Source organism: Prenolepis imparis, unplaced genomic scaffold, assembly GCF_030444845.1.
Source record: "Prenolepis imparis isolate NDT839.2.m4 unplaced genomic scaffold, iyPreImpa1.0 SCAF_7, whole genome shotgun sequence".
NCBI lineage: Eukaryota > Metazoa > Arthropoda > Insecta > Hymenoptera > Formicidae > Prenolepis > Prenolepis imparis.
In genome coordinates, this window is record NW_028141165.1 from 15,339,392 (window position 1) to 15,356,894 (window position 17,503).

General features: G+C 34.3%; 1 protein-coding gene across 1 annotated transcript; it reads left to right on the plus strand.

The window, feature by feature from the left end:
* The first annotated feature begins 1,994 nt into the window (after positions 1 to 1,994).
* LOC145938411 (transcription factor glial cells missing) lies at positions 1,995 to 17,481 on the plus strand. The gene is made up of 6 exons (XM_083042015.1): positions 1,995 to 2,438; positions 9,015 to 9,117; positions 9,289 to 9,519; positions 10,973 to 11,242; positions 11,656 to 11,749; positions 15,878 to 17,481. Exons 1-6 carry the CDS (start codon positions 2,428 to 2,430, stop codon positions 17,233 to 17,235), a joined length of 2,067 nt encoding a protein of 688 aa, XP_082898141.1. The 5' UTR covers positions 1,995 to 2,427; the 3' UTR covers positions 17,236 to 17,481.
* The last annotated feature ends 22 nt before the right edge of the window (positions 17,482 to 17,503 follow it).

A 17,503-nucleotide genomic window follows, 5' to 3' on the forward strand; every position in this document is an offset into this window, starting at 1 on the left:
CGGAAGTCGATTGTCGGATACGATAAACGTTCTCGTTTTGTGACTAAAGTATGGAAAAATGGAAAAATTGTTGTAAATTATGCCGAAAATTTCATCGACCATACTGTGAAGCCTTAAAAATATTTTTTTGGCTGTCTAACTAACGAAGGCGAAAACAACCTGACACGCTTATATCATTATGCAATTTACAGAAAACTATCAGAAAACAAATGATAAAGAATTGCAAATCATGTTTGCGCGATGTCTATAGAGAGAATAAACAACAAACTCGAAACAAACGCTTCTATCTTTCGAAAAGTTGCAACGATACAATCGTGACACAGACCATGTCTATCGTATGTCCTCTTTCTGGGTTGAGATCGCAACTTCACAATTCCGAGGACGCGTTCACCTCGACAGATATGTTTGCGTCGTGGGTTCGAGTTCGATCGAAGCGTAACGGGCCGTTGTCTTGGATGCGGGTACCTGGGGTTGGAAGAGGCAAAGGGATAATAGAGAAGGTAGGAAATAGGAGGTTTCTGCGAGGAACACCCTCTTGCCAGCTGATTATAAACTAAGACCATCGCCATACGATTAACCAATTAACATACATGGCGCATGTTTAAAGTAAGGTTATATAATAAAGTCGTTTTGAAATAAAAAAAGGATCTTAACATATAAAAATAATTTATTATAGCCAAAAAAACTTCTACAAGCTTACTTTGATTTTCCACATAATCATCATTGACTTCCATTCATTTTTGATATTGTTTCAACAGCTTCCTAATTCCATTGTTGTAAAAGTCTGCCGCCTGTGTCTTGAACCAGTTAATAACGCCGTTCTTTAGTTCGCCGTTAAAAAATTGAATAGACAACTTTGTGAGGTTTTTGGACCAAATGTTATGAGTGACAGTAAAGTTAGGCAATGGTGTCGTTTGTTTAAAGAAGGACAAACAAATGTTCATGACGAAGAGTGTAGCGGTGGCCCAACAATGACGACAAAAGGTTTAATGGAAGAAGTGAATACAAAAATTATTGAAAATCAGCGGTTTACGGTTTCAGAATTGTCTATTCAATTTCCTAAAGCAAACTGAAAAACGAAAAGAAAAGCGAACTAAAGAACAGCATTACTAACTGGTTCAAGACACAGGCGGCGGACTTTTACAATAGAATTAGGAAGCTGTTGAAACAATATCAAAAATGAATGGAAGTCAGTGGTAATTATGTAGAAAAATAAAGTAAGCTTGTAGAAATTTTTTGGCTATAAAATTATTTTGGCTAATAAATTATTTTTATATGTTGAGATCCTTTTTTTATTTCAAAACGGACCTTACTTTAAAAATGCGCCTCGTATAATTCTTTCATAATATCGATAATTTTGAACATTAAGTATTATCTAACTGATTATTTAAACACACACACATACATATGTCATTTGCCAAACACGTAAAATAATTTTACTATAATTAACAAATCATATAATACTAATTATAAATCAACTCATTCGTAGCCATCGTCATGAATAAGAAAGTCTCTATTGATATCTACCAATCTTTTCATATATTTTCTCAAGAATAAATCTATCTGTGTGAATATGTATCATCATTTCTCTCAAATTTCCAAACCAAAAGTATTTAAAAAAATGGAAAGACAAGTTTTTAAAAGCGAGCAATTTTTATTTTTTATTTTCGATGGCAATTTCGATATATCGCGGACGGAGCGGTGGAATCTTGGGGCAGAAATCTCGTTGCCACACAGGGAGGAACCTCCGGTGATCGATTCCTCCGTGAATCCCGAGAGGGGTTGTTATCGTCGATTAGGCACCCTCCAAAGGGAAACAGCCGGCGATTGGTTCGCCACGACCACTCCCATAGGCGGTGCCTGCCGACATATGGTGGCAACCAAGATATACTCGCGTTTTGCCGGGCACAATGTGCCTGGCATCCACAGCTAGTTTGCACCATGGTAGAGTCGCCTCACCAGTTCACGCAGCGACGTCGTGCCGCACGCATCGGCACGCATCTGTTCGTTCTGAAGAAGCAAACGTCAAAATCAATCAACATATTGCGAAGGTCTGCGAAAATCTCGATCAATTCACTTTTCGTTAAGAAAGTTTAAAAACCACAAGTAACCATCGTTAGAAACGGCAATATGAATCTACAAACTTTCCTAAATTGGTCGGCTGTCAACGTGACAGATTCCGAAGAACTGAGTGTTTTCCATGATATCGTAACCGAAATGTTCAAAGATTTCGACTCGCTCCAAGAAACTGTGTCTAGGTCGTAGTGAAGTGCAGAATTGGCTCGTGCTTCATCCGTGATCATCGGAAGTGGCGCGTTTTGCGATTGTGATCAAATCGCCAGAAAAACGTCCATAGTGATCGCGAATTGTTTGTCGTGTGGCTGATTACCAAAGCACTGAGGCATCAATTACGAAATAGCATCGACTATGGTAGTTTTGTAAGTATATGATTATAAGTGGAACATTCATTTTTATTAATCGAACGAAAGTATGTACACAATGTATTTTCATCAATTTATATTTATCTTATAATAAAATTAAAGTTACAGTTGTAAAGTATATTTCAAGTTTAGCAAACTCTTCCATTTCAAATTAAGACTAAATTTTATAAGACATTAAATTTTCAGTAGCTAATTTGACAAATACAAAGAATTAATAATTTTAGTATTTGACATTAATTTTCCTTTGAAAAGAGAGAGCGAGAGCGAGAGAGAGAGGGGGGGAGAGAGAGGGAGAGAGAGGGAAAGAGAAATGCAGTTAGTATCTAATCAATGAGTGTCCTGCGGGTCTCCTATTGGTACGTGGGCGTATCACGAAACTTGATTGGACGCAAGGTGTTCTACAAACTCCTCATTTACACATGCGCGTTTTATCAAATCATGCACTAGTGCGCAGAAGTTGCACTTCTTCGATACTTATCATTTTTACCAAAGATGCTCCTCGTCGTTATTTTAATTCTTTCTCACTTTAAATAATTCGTACTACTCTCGAAAAATATGATAATAATTAAACAACAACGATCTTCAGAATTTTAAGAATAGTGATTAAAAAAATTCGATATAATAAAAATACAAAAACACAAAAAGGAGTTTTTTACTCTATTTCCAGAAGCAAATACAATTTATGCTCAATTGAATATTTTTTGGCAATAAATTATTTAAGATAAGCTTTCAATTTTTACGCTTACTTTATTAGAAACAGTCAAAGAGTCTAAATTGGAAAGAAGCAGTCGTTTTCGTGAAAACTTGATTAAGAATATATTGCCGCCTCGTCATTGATGGCACAGGCCAACACCTCAAAGACAGATTAAACGAATGTAAAACGCGATCCCCTTTTATCTCGAATCTGAAGAACGTTCTCTTCCTGTCTGCTGCCTTCAGAGACCCTTTGAACCCGCGGTCCCCTTCGCGAGCTCCTTTTCCCTCCTCGTGTATCCTTTTATATTCGGTGGCAGCCGAATAGAAGCTGACAGTTTACTCGCGGTATTAATTCAACAATTACAGGTAGGAGGGAACAATATTTCGAATGTCAGATTTTGCGCAAATTTTATATTATGTATATTCTAGTAAAAATCTTATAATTTTTTTATGACTAATATCGACGTAAATGTTACGAGAAATATATAATTAAATGATATTAATTTTAAAAATCGAAACCTTATTTCTAGATAAACTTTTGCGCGACATCCTCAAGAATTTCCGAGCTTATCGTTACGAATTTCATCAATATATGTATATTTCTGGGTCTACACCAAAGGATAATCCTACTTGTAGCTTATCCGAGGGAGTAGTGTAGACGGTCAAAAACCATACGACATAACATAGACTGGCGAAAGCAGTCGGATGAGCCACGAGTAGGATCATCTTTAGGTGTAGAAATGGCATATCGTAAGGTTGTGCACTAATTGAGAATAAATATTCTACGATCATAATAAGACAGCCCACGTGTTTCCCTAAATTTTGCGCGTCAAACCGATTCTATTTGCGATCCTTCTTTCTCTTGTCGGTCACATCCGTTCGCTTTCTCTCTCATCAGGATCAACGTAGTCTCTCGAAGCGATGTACGGGAATCGGCAAAAAGTCGGGATTTACAAAAATCCAGCCTGACCGGTTTTCTTTCGTTCTATCGCGTTTCATTGAGCCGCGACCCGTTTTACCAAGCTTTTTGCACTATCTCGCAACTGTTCCATTCTGCTATTCAGGATCATGCGTAGAGACTCTGCGTAATAAATAGATATCGCCAGGATTGATATCAGAGATTGTATAAGTAAAACGATTGAATGTAAATGGCGCGTAACTAAGTTCATCACTCTGATCAAAGCTTTCAAAACATTCTAAAAAGTTGTCAAAAATATAATTCTTCGAATTACGGTATATGTAATATAGTCTGTCGAATTGAAAGGTTGTCGCACGTGGCGCAAAAAATACTTTTTAATCGATTTCAGAAATACGTGAAAGATCTAGATACGTATAGTATAGATATGTGTAAAAAATATCGATTAAAAAATATTTTTTTTAACATAGACTGCTAAAGAATGCAAACTAATTAATGAGAGAGAGAAAGAGATTAATTTTGAGACACTGTTTACTATGAACAGCACAAAAATAAATCGTTCATCCGTTCTATGATTTTATTTTATTATTTTGAGACATTTCACACTCGCGTACGATAATATAGTTTCATGTATTCCGTATTTGAGCTCTTCATGTAGAATGATGGATATCACTGATTACTTTGAATATAAATCGACTGATTTGATTCGTGTTGATTGTGAACAAACATTTTAAAAAAAGTAGACACACATAAAATAAGTGAATAGATTTCAATGTGAGAAAAAATAGATATTGTAATGTTATGTGATTTTTCTCGAGTTGTGTCTATAGCTAGATTAATCAATTTTCTCGGGGGAAAAAAACAATTTTTTTTTTAAGAAAAAAAGAAAATTACGAAAAACAGCTGATGGATCGAAATTATATCGCTTGCCAAGCATTGCTACTTTTTTTCATTCTCGATTGAGAACAGAAAGAGTTTTTCTCTTTCTCTTATAATATGATGAGTTATATTATTCTTTGAACATTGTAAGTTATTGAAGATCCGAAGTTTAAAATAAATGTTCTTATTCTTGCATTCAAAAAGATCCAAAAATATCATTTTGTTAATTTTTTATTTTAACCATCTACAAGTTTAAGCAATAAATAATTAATCACGAAAAATGAATATAAACGAACGAAAGAGTGAAGTTACGATCCAGGCAATACAAGTATCGGTGTGTGTTTCGAAATGTTTCCGGATAACGAGAAGAGCAATAATTCGAATCAAAAGAGCGGAGAATTAACTTGTTTAGAAACGCGAGATAATCTTGCGGAAAGATCCAAACGCAACAAGGGAACAGACAGTAACAAACGGAGGAAAAGGAGAAAAGAAAGAGAAAATGAGAAAGAGGAGAAACGAAACGAGAGAGGAAAAAGAAGGAAAGAGGAATGGACGAGGATGGACCGAGAAATTTCTTCCTCTTCACAGTGCGCCCTTCGTGATATTTTAGTGGCCTTGTCGTGGCCGCGTATCTACCTTAATATCTGAAATTCTCAACGCGCACCCATACCATCGAGAAAGAGCGACAAAGAGCGTTTTCTCTCCTTTCCCTCTTTCCCTCTCACCTCTTTTTGTCTCTCTTTCTCTTGAGGCATCACGGTACTCCGTGAGGAGATGCACGCGTATGTTCACGCGCGTGTGCGTACGTCTTCGACTCTCTGGACAATCTTGGCACAGCATCGTCCGCCGATGTATCATCTTACTTGGAGCTAAAGGCGATGACTTTATCACCGATCCGGGCAATCATTCACCTAAGCTCGCTCTTTTCTCCCTTAGCACTGTCCCCTTCGTCCTCCCTCGTGTTCTTTCGGCTCAATTCTACCCCGTCGTTTCGAGGATAAAAGAGAAAGAAAAAGAGAGAAAGAGAAAGACGTTGATGTAATGTATAATAAACGCGCCTCGCGTGTTTGTTTTTCTTCTATACGCTATGCATAACGAATCATTGATAAAGAACGGTAGAATCAATATAGAATAGGATAACAAAAAGTAGCTATTTCTTCCTAAGCAATGTATCAATATTGTCGATTAATATCGCAAGAGTAGTGATTTTAACTTGTGAGATATATGCAATCATCACCGCATATATTATTTTTTTGATAATGATAATTAATTATCGAGAAATTCTTCCCAAATAGCAAACTGACGTCATTAAATGTCAAAATGACGTCATTTGGACGTTTAATGATGTCATTTGACGTCAAAATGACGTACATACACTTGCTACTTGGGTTCTTTTTGAAGAACTCTTAGAACTCTTTATTTAGGTAAAGCATTCTGCATGTTCGATACATATAAAAAAACGTAACATTTGTATAGAAAATTTCTTATGCATTTATATTAATAAAATACGAATAAGAGAGAGTTAATATTAAATACACATAAATATATAAGCACACGAAGTAATATACATTTATACATACAATGAAAAAAGTCACTTTATCAGTCGTTTCTATGATTACTATAAGTAGTGATGCGAGTAATTACCATTGAATAATGTAAAAGAAATATTTCAGGCAATAAGAGATGTTGTGTCGAGTTGAAGTGTTAATGAACATGTTTTACGCGATTAAAATGTAATCACGGTAATTAGAATGGAACCACAATTCCTTAGTCATCGTATAAGAAAGATTCGCGAGGTGATCCGCGTCGTTGAAGACAAGTCCTTTGGACGATGAGGCATAAAATTTTCGAATACGGTATTTCAGAATTAAACGTCCAAGCTTGATAAAAATTGACGAAAAGTATCTATGCATTTCTGTACGCGTAATTTGTACAAGCCTTGTAGAAAAATCCTGCGGAAATCCTTTCCTAATGACCGATAATCTCCGACGGACATATATGACAAGTAAAATAGAGTAAATTAAGTTTGACAGCGGACTAGTATATCTAAAAATTCGGATACGTAATAAATTAGCGAAAATTTCGCTGTATGTGTTAATATCTGTTCTATTATTCGAAATAATACATCTGTTGTAATCAAATTATTATATATTTTTTTGCATAGCATTTTAAATCGTAATAAATACACTTTTTTGTGAAAAGGCTATGCAAACTATTTCATCAATGTTTCCTTATATATTATGCATGTTTTATATATAACTTCTTTTAAAGATTATAGTTTTAAAAAATCTATTTGATATATTTTATCTATTTGTGTGGAATATGATCGATAGATCGTTACTTGGATAATTTTTGGAGAAATTCTCTTATATGCCGTCATACACAGATTATAAGCACAGACTTTAACGGAGGAAAGAAAGAAATTAGTTTTTGAACTGATGTGCGAAGAAATGTATCAATTGTAAGAGAATTTACAATGTATAGTTTTTTACTTTTTCTTTTTTGCATCGCTTGCAAGCCTCGAATAACAAAAGTTAATTACAAATTAACCATATATCTATTCATTATTATTAATATACGCGATGAGATGGGGGAATTGATCGAGTGCTTTTTTGCACTATTCTTTTCATAAATTTTTGCAGTGACCGATGTAAAATCTTTGTAAAAAATTAGTATCAAAAATCATGGCGGTTTGCTTGAACAAAAATGAAGCAAAAAATGTATTTGTAAGTGAAGCAGATATAACTATGTCACAATCTACTATCATTATTAATTGGAGAATATATATAAGCTAAATAAAAAACCATAATATTTGTATTGTTTTACTCATTGTCAGTGTGTTGGATGCTTGTTGGATGAGTGTTGAATGTTCGATTATTGTCAAAGATAGATGCACGATTGCTAGCACACAGATGTGAGTTGACAAATTTTAAGAATAGTTTTATACCGAGAATCGATCTTTCCGATTCGATCGTAATACACGGATCTAACAAAAAAGTTCCCCGGAAAGATGCTGAATATGTTTCATGTCACACTATACCACCCACGAACCTCCATAAGTATTGCGCGAGATACAGCGCGAGGTACATACCATAATTTTTATCTTGCAATTGCCGGATACAATTACAATTTATATATTAATATTAAATATTAAATTATCTTTGGATTAGATTTTAAACAAATTGAGTCCAAAGAACAAAAAAATTACAGAATTTCAAGATCGACTGCAACAGTCTAATTCACATTTGCATAATACAGGGTGGCCCACATAAAGTGTTACAAGCTATTTTCTCTGCCACTGCTAGAGATATTAATTTGATTTTTAATTAAATGGGACAAGGTGCTTGAAAATTTGATGAAGAAAAAAAATGTTAGGGGTCCTTAAGGAACAAGAGGGGGGTCTCCCTCATTTTTTTTAAACGGAACCACTATATTTTTTTTTACATAAATGATTATAGAGATATAATATATTGGTGTAAAGAAAACACATAGTTGTTTCTAAGAAAAAATATGTAGCTGCTAGTTGCAAATTACACATTTTTTCTTAAAAGCAACTATGTGTTTTCTTTACACCAATTGATTTCTCTCATTATTTTGTGCATAAAAATATTAAGATAAAATCACATCGAAAATGAATATTTTACGAGACATTTTATATAGTTTATGTTACATTAAAATACAAAATATCTCGTAAACTATTCACTTTTTGATCATCTTACCCTTATAATTTTTTATGCAGAATATTACGAGGAATCGATTTATGTAAAAAAAATATAGTAGTTCCTTTTAAAAAAAAAATGAGGGGGGACCTCCCTTTTGTACCTTAAAAGCCTCCAATATTTTTTTCTCTATCAAATTTTCAGACACCTTCTATCATTTAATTTAAAAAAATTCAAGTTAATATCTCTATAGTAGTGGCGGAGAAAACAGCTTGTAATACTTTATGTGGGCCACCCTGTATATAAATGTCAAGTTGCTAAAGTAATTTTAAACGCATATAAGAAAGTTTAAAGGTTTATAAAATTAGAAAATTACGAAACATAGATACTTCATCAAAGTATAAATTCATTTTATTTTCGTAGAAGTCGCGTGGGGTCGCCGACGATGTCAGCGACTGTTGCCGGCAACCAACAACAGCAACATCCTCATCAGGAATGGGACATAAACGATTCCAATGTTCCGAGGGTAAGTTTTTTCCCCCAATGTTTCGCAGTGTTTATCATCTGGATGCGAATCGTCCAGACGCGAAATATTCATTTTCTTGAAGGAGAAAAGTGCTCGGATCGAAAAATTCAATAAAAACTTTATAGAGACCAAATCGTACCCTTACAATATCGAAAATGAAATTTACGTCAGGTAGTGGAATACGATCCTTGGTGTGAATGGGCGGATGGACACGTGAGGAGAGTCTACGGACCGGATTGCGAGGAAGCGAGGAGACACGCCTCTGGTTGGGCGATGAGGAACACCAACAATCATAACGTGAGCATCCTTAAGAAGAGTTGCCTGGGCGTTCTGGTGTGCTCTCAGGAGTGCATACTGCCAGGCGGTGGAAGGGTTCACCTCCGGCCGGCGATTTGCGATAAGGTGATAACGAATGGAACGATAAATGTAAAAATCTCGATCCGATAATAAATATAAATTGCGCGATAGTCGCACACGATATTTCGCACACTGATATTCTTATTTTATTTTGCAATGCAAGATTTTGCCCGCTTGTTCGCAACGAGAGCACAGATTACAGATAAGGGCTGGAACACAGATTTTTGCATAACGCATAATCGCATAATGCACAAGACATAAGGGATTCAACCAATCAAAGTTCTTCATTTCCATCCTGGAGATAAGAATGAAGGACTCTGATTGGTTCATTTCTTTATGCGTTATGCAAAAGTCTGTGCTCTGGCCCTATCACTATATAGTTTACAGCCAAAAATTATTTTAAACCAGATAAAGTGTCTTATAGATTTATGGGGCTGAAAACGATGCCGTAAACCAAATTATATTAGCATGTCAAATTTCCAAAATAATTAAGGTTTAATGTGTAAAGAATGGCATTTTTGCGATATTTGAGATTTTTTTGTAAAATAGATTAACGTTATCTGGAAGTCTGATCAAATATCATGAATGTATTGTTCCATTCCCTAAAATGCGTTTTTTTATTTTAATATTTTACTTTTTAGTCATATTATGATAGATTAAGACTGGGAACTACTTCTCATATGGATGAGATGCTCCTAAGGAAAAAAGGTTTTTGAAAAAAAATTATTTATTCGAAAATTGATTTTACCCATATTTGTCCCCCTTTAGATCATATACAACTTTTGTCTGGATCATTTTTTTTTTAATGTATTTGTTTTGAAAAATTCAAGGTGGGCAATTAAAATGAGACACCCCCTAAATATGTATAAATATACATTTAGTGGAATCTATTACGATAAGTTCACTGTGTATAGATAGCCTTAAACTACAAATTATGAGTATAATTATATGACTTCATCATCATCGTAACCGGAATATTTGCTGTCTTACAATCAGCAAAACTATGTATTTAAATCCTTCCTAACATGACCAAAAAGTAAAATATCGAAATAAAAATAATGCATTTTACAGGGGATGAACAATATATTCATGACTTCTGATCAGAATTTCCAGATAACATTCATCTTTTTCACAAAAAAATCTCAAATATCGTAAAAAAAGCCATTTTTTGTATATTAAACCTTAATTATTTCGGAAACCTGACGTGCTGGTGAAAATTGCGGCGTTGTTTTCAGTATCCAAAAACCTATAAAAAGCACCTTGCCTGGTTCCAAATAATGAAAAAAAATATTTTTTTGTAAACAAGTGTAATTGAAAAACTATATTGTACATGTAATTAAATATTTCATTTATGCAACTTATTCCGCATAATTAAATTAAACAGTTCTACGCGCCAAAATTTCCCATTTAAAGGATGGAGAATAAACAATCGCGATATAATAATAATAATAAACCATTAAGTTTGATATTCTAGCAATGTACTTTGATTTTTCCGCAGGCAAGGAAGAAACAACAGGGCAAACCGTGCCCTAATAGACAATGCACCGGTCGTTTAGAGATATTATCGTGTCGCGGACATTGCGGTTATCCCGTAACGCATTTTTGGCGACACACGGAACACGCGATCTTTTTTCAAGCCAAGGGCCAGCATGATCATCCGCGACCGGAAGCCAAATCTACATCGGAGGCGAGAAGAAGCGTGGGTGCGGGTAGAAGGGTTAGAGGATTAGCGGTTCTTTTGGCGAGAGAAGCCGCCCTAGGTTCTAAGGTAATTCACAATTTTGCGCGTTTGATTATGAAATTAATTAGAAAAGTGAGAGAGAGAGAAATTTTTTTCGAGATCCTGAATAAAATTTTCCGAATAAAATTTCCAAATAAAATTTCCCAATATTTTCCTCAATTATATCAGACAATAAAATAATTATTTTGGTTTGGTCGTTATTTAATTAACAACACAATCATGCGAAACATTAGCTAGATATTGAACATTTGAAATAATTTAGCTCTATATATATAAGTGAAGAAAAAAATGACTTACTACAACAAAAAAGATTCCGTTCGGATTCTCCAGCTGTACTTTCCTGCTGTACGTCCTGCAATCAATAAAAAAAAAAGAGAAATAATGATTAAAATGAGCGAATTATATTGCATTAATTATATGCTGCATGCATTTCATTACAGTTAATGTCATTGAGAGGAACGAAAAGATCGAGCACGGATACACTCGAGCAGTCGTCGAGAACAACGCAGCCGCCACCATTGATCTCTGACAAAGGTTACTATTTTAATGTATTATTAATAAAAAACGTAGAATATACAGGATGTTCCAGAATTAGTAGTACACCTGTTAATGGCAGATTCCTGAGATCATTTGGAGACGATTTTTCCTCAATGAACATGTCGAGGGAGGCCATCATTTTTTGCATGTTCCCAATTTTTGGGATCGTGTATCTTTGTGTAACTAAGCCTTGAATTAAAATTCTATTAAAGTAAACTCTACTTGAAATTAATTAAAGATTTTGTTAATATTTTATTTCCACAAAGCTTAGTTTGCGAAAAACCCTTTATTTTCAATTGCTTATAACTAAAAAATTATTGGTGCCTCGACATTTTTGCTGAGGAAAAATTGTCTCCAAATGATCCCAGGAATCTGCCATTAACAGGTGTACCACTCATTCTGGGACACTCTGTATATTACAGGCGTCATTAATTAAAGTAATGCAAATTTATAAATAAAAAGCGGGAAAACGACATATACATATACAGGGTGTCCGGTAATAGTCACGCCAACCGTCGTGTGCAGATTCCTGGGATCATTTGGAGACGATTTTTCCTCAGCGAAAATGTCGAGGAAGGTCATTATTTTTTGCATGTTTTCAATTTTTGCCATCATGTATCTTTGTAACTAAGCCTTAAATTAAAATTCTATTAAAGTAAACTCTACCTAAAATTAACTGAAGAATGTGAATTTATTATTATTTTATTTCCACAAGGCTTAGTTTGCGAAAAACCCTTTATTTTCAATCGCTTATAACTCGAAAGTTATTGGTGTCTCGACATTTTTGCTGAGGAAAAATCGTCTCCAAATGATCCTAGGAATCTGCACACGACGGTTGGCGTGACTATTACCGGACACTCTGTATATATCGATGAATGCGCGGGTTTCGCAAAGTAACAGACGATTCGATGACAGAGTGACGATGCTAATCATCATCGATGCTCAAATATATAATTAAATAATTTTTTTAACATATTAATTTATTTTATACCAGGTGTCCCATTTTAAAGGACCCACTCAAATATCTCATTGTCAGAAACACTGCGTTAAATCGAAAAATGTTTCCTACAAAAGTTGTAGGGTTTCGAGGGGGACATAACATAGTAATATTCATATGACCTTGGGCGGCGTCTCCAAGGTCAAATGAAGGTGAGAATGAATTTTGAAAAGAAGAAAAAATATTAGGAAAATAAAAAATGCTTCAGATAAAAGTTGTTCAAATTAATTAGTAGAAAAAGATGTTATAATAAAAAATATGGGTTTCCATTTAAAAAATTCATTCTTACCTTCACTTGACCTTGGAGGCGCCGCCCAAGGTCATATGAATATTACTATGTTATGTCCCCCTCGAAACCCTACAACTTTTGTAGGAAACATTTTTCGATTTAACGTAGTGTTTCTGAGATAATTGAGTGGGTCCTTTAAAATGGGACACTCGGTATATATACTCTATTTTTTACAAAAGAATCATAAAATTTATAGTCAATTTCAAATATTGATGAAAATTATAGAAAATCAAATAAGGTACATGAATAAATAGCAATAAGAGCCATGCGCAGTAATTAAAACGCAAAAATTAATTTTTATTAAATAATTTTAACCATATGATTCTCTTATATATTTTTTGTTTATACTTATCTATTTAACTTCGATATTTAACATTTGTTTATATTAGCGCTGAAGGTCTAAAAATAGACCGAAACGTTCGCTTATCATATGGTTAAAATTATTTAATAAATTTAATTAATTTTTGCGCCTTAAATTACTGCGCATGGCTTATTGCCATTTATTCGTGTTCCTTATTTGATTAGATTTGAAAGAGCTTATACTGTAGTTTAATTATAGAAAAGATTATTTTCGTTTGAAACACTTCGATATTATAATTATTATAGTTGTATTATTAATATTTAAAGTTTCACAATTTTTTTCTATTTTTCTGTACCGGTTTTTTGATCGAATGTATAATTCTGTGATCTCTGATCTCATCATTCTAAAATTTATCTATTTTTCTCTATTATTTATATAACTTTGTATATATAGATATTGGTCTTGTTGGAAATTTTCTATTACCGGAAAAACTTAACCTAAATTTGTCCGAGAATTTGTTATTAAAATTAAGAGAAAAATTTATATCATTAAATTAGTAAATCATGGAACATACTATACATATCAACTTTGAATTTGAACTTAACTTCTATTGAATCTTGTAAGTATAAATAATCAATTACCAAACGTTGTCGCTTTCTTAACGACTCTGCTCCGACAGCGGCAGGTTGACGATTCATGTTTCACGTTAAAGGTGCAAATATACTGTCTTATATAAATGTGAATGGTAATTAAAATTGATCGACGCTCGATTCGCGATATTTTTGACACTAGTTACATGCACGAAATGTGAATGCGATACTCGGAAACTCATAATTCCGATTTTCACGAATGACACGAATCTGCCGAACACCAATGTATTTCGTTGAAAAAAATTATTAGAACATTTAATACACTTCACCACTAAATAAAACTATTTGTGCAAATTACAATCTGTTTACTTTAAATCTGGGAAATTATGAATATAAACTTAACCGCAATTATTCGTCAACCAGTGTCAATGAATACAAGCGCGCGAATGCGATCGAAATCACGCTATCAGCCGATCAGTCTGATCACTGATCACGCCGGTGCCGCGCAAACTTCACACGCGAGCCGCCATTTAACCACTAGCTTCAAATCTTTTAAAACGCTATTGTACTCACAGACTTCTAAAATTATACATATAATATAGAATAATATAATAATAATAATAATAATAATAATAATACAATATAATAATACATATATAATACAATATAATAATACATATATAATAATAATAATACAATATAATAAATATAATAATAATATGAAAAATATTGTTTACACTAGTTTACAAAAAAAATGTTTTTCATTATTTTAAACCAGACAAGATGTTTCTTATAGATTTTTGGATGCTGAAAACGATGCCGTAAACTAATTTTCATCAGCAAGTTAGGTTTTCGAAATAATTGAGGTTTAATATAAAAAATTGCTTTTTTTTGCAATATTTGAGATTTTTTTGTGAAAAAGGTTAACGTTATCTGGAAATTCTAATCAAATGTCATGAATTATTATTATTCATCCCCTATAAAATGCATTTTTTTTATCTCGATATCTTACTTTTTAGTCATGTTGAAAAGGATTGAAAGACAGGGTTTTGCTGACAATGAGATAGCAAATATTCCGCCTATGATGATGAAGTCATATAATTATACTCATAATTTGTAATTCAAGGCTATCGATGCACAGTGTAATTTATCGTGATTCCACTAAATGTATATTTATAATACGGTATCTCATTTTAATTGCCCATCTTGAATTTTTCGAAACAAATGCATTTTCGAAAAAATGTTCCAGACAAAAGTTGTATGATCTAAAGAAGACAAATAATGGTAAAATCAATTTTGGAAAAAAATAATTGTTTTTTAAAAAACCTATTTTCCTCGGGAGCATCTCCATATGAAAAGTAGTTCCCAGTTTTAATCTTTCATAACATGGTTAAAAAGTAAGATATTGAAATTAAAAAAAATGCATTATAGGGGATGGACAATACATTCATGTGTATTTAATCATATTTTTCAAATAACGTTATGTTTTACAAAATATCTTAAATATCACAAAAAAGCTATTTTTTTCACATTAAATCTCAATTATTTTAGAAATCTGACGTGCTAGTGAAATTTGGTTTGCAGCATCATTTTTAGCACCCAAAAATCTATAAGAAACACTTTGTCTGGTTTAAATAATTTTTGGTTGTAAACTAAGTGTTATTATTATATAATAATATATTTTATAATATAAAAGTCCATGATTGTGTACTACTTGGATGTAAATCAAGATTTGGTTACTCGACAACTTTCCTACTATAATATTTCGATTCGCATTAAATTTGCATGAAATTTTAAGATCTTATATATACATGTAAGACGCATTAAATTTTCACAGACTTTTACATACTAACACGTGCGAAATAAATCCTCCTACCAAATTATTAATAATTGCGAAAAATTTCTAACAAAAATATTTTAAAAAATCATTCTTTCGATGCTGTTGTAGGATATTCATGCTCCTGTCCACCTTTCGAGTGTATATGTTCGCTACAAACTAACATACCGCCCTACTCGCAGTCTCATCATCATCAGACAACGGTATATCCTCAACAATTGTCCTCCACAGACGGATCTTATTGGATGCAGAACGCTCCGCCGCAGGAGGACACTGTTGGTTACTGTCTGCCGAATCAAATTCCGCAGGAAGCTTATGGCGATTTTCCACGCGATCCCTTTACAGGCGATCTCTTTCAACCGGAAGAGATCTTTCAGTTGGATCAACCATTGAGGCCGGATTTTTCTGCAAATCCCCAGGACATGGCTCGTTCACCACCGACCCTTCTCGATCTCGGTAGCGGTACCATCAAATATGAAGTGAAGCAGCACGATCAAACCTACTGGAATCAGTTTCTCAGCGAAGATTCCAGCAGCAGTCATTTGAGTCTGTCCCAGGACGAGAGGTTCCATTTTACCAGCTTCGAACCTGATAAAGTTTCCAATGGATTTCCTTCTAAAAAAACGATGCATCATTACGTTTTACAAGAAAAGAATCAAAATCAACCTATAAATGATGCTCTGAACTATCAGAGCTATTCTAGATCGCAAAGTCAAAAGAGCTTCATCGAAGGAAGCACGAAACACGACGAGCACGAACAGTCTTATTGGTCCCAAAATCAACAAGACAACAGATTACATTTGGAAGGCTTCGAAGTCAAGGAAGAGGACCTGCTGGCCTCACGCAGAGAGATCGAATGTTACAAGAACAGTTGTCAATCTCCGATCATAGGTAGAACGGAATACAATCAGATCTATCAGAGGCCTAAGAACGAGGATCAGCACGATACGACGCGACGTAACTGCAACAGTTCCGAACAAGATAAGCCGTATACCTTTGACGGATATCATCATATGTTCGAGCACGCCGACAGCAAGAACAACCAATCGCACAATCGCGTCGTTCATCAGAATTCATCTAGACTAAGTTTGGACGACAGACTTCAAGGTGGTTACGATAATCAGGATACTCCGGAAATCGCAGAGAGGCTATTCCATAATTCCGGCGTGGCGGAAACATCCGTCCGATCTCAGAACAGCCCCGAGACCTTCTTTTATCCCAGCAACGACCGTTGTCATTATACTTGCGAGATCGTCGAGCGGATGCCGCAGATGCCGAGTGCCGGACCAACCAGCCATGCGACCGTGAACAGTTACGGCGATCAGATCGCCGCTGATCTAGATCTGCCACCCTTCGTGGATTACACACTAGTCGGGATGCTGTGCAGTTCCACAGATGAGGACACGTCGAGTCTGTTACCTTCCGCAGGGTGTCTCCAGGACTCGCACAGCTACATTCCTCATCATTAGAATATATAGTCCGTCGCCACTACTCAATATACATATTTGTATTGTACAAATAAATACATAAGATAGTGTTGCCAGTCTTTCTCTCTTGGAGATAGTACGTAGACTCGGTCTTTCGCTTCTCTCTTGTAACCAATTTCTATATGTCTAAGAAATATTTCCTAAAAGTTTTATCTTTGGTTAGGTTCCTGAAATGCTGAAATTTTTCAAGGAGATTTCAGGGAGATCAAAAAGCAGAATCGACGCATTTAAAAAAAGGTCACATATGATT

Coding starts and splice junctions, on each gene's coding strand:
- LOC145938411 (XM_083042015.1), top strand. Junction 9,118..9,288: donor ACGATTCCAATGTTCCGAGG/GTAAGTTTTTTC, acceptor AATTTACGTCAG/GTAGTGGAATACGATCCTTG. Junction 11,750..15,877: donor ACCATTGATCTCTGACAAAG/GTTACTATTTTA, acceptor ATGCTGTTGTAG/GATATTCATGCTCCTGTCCA.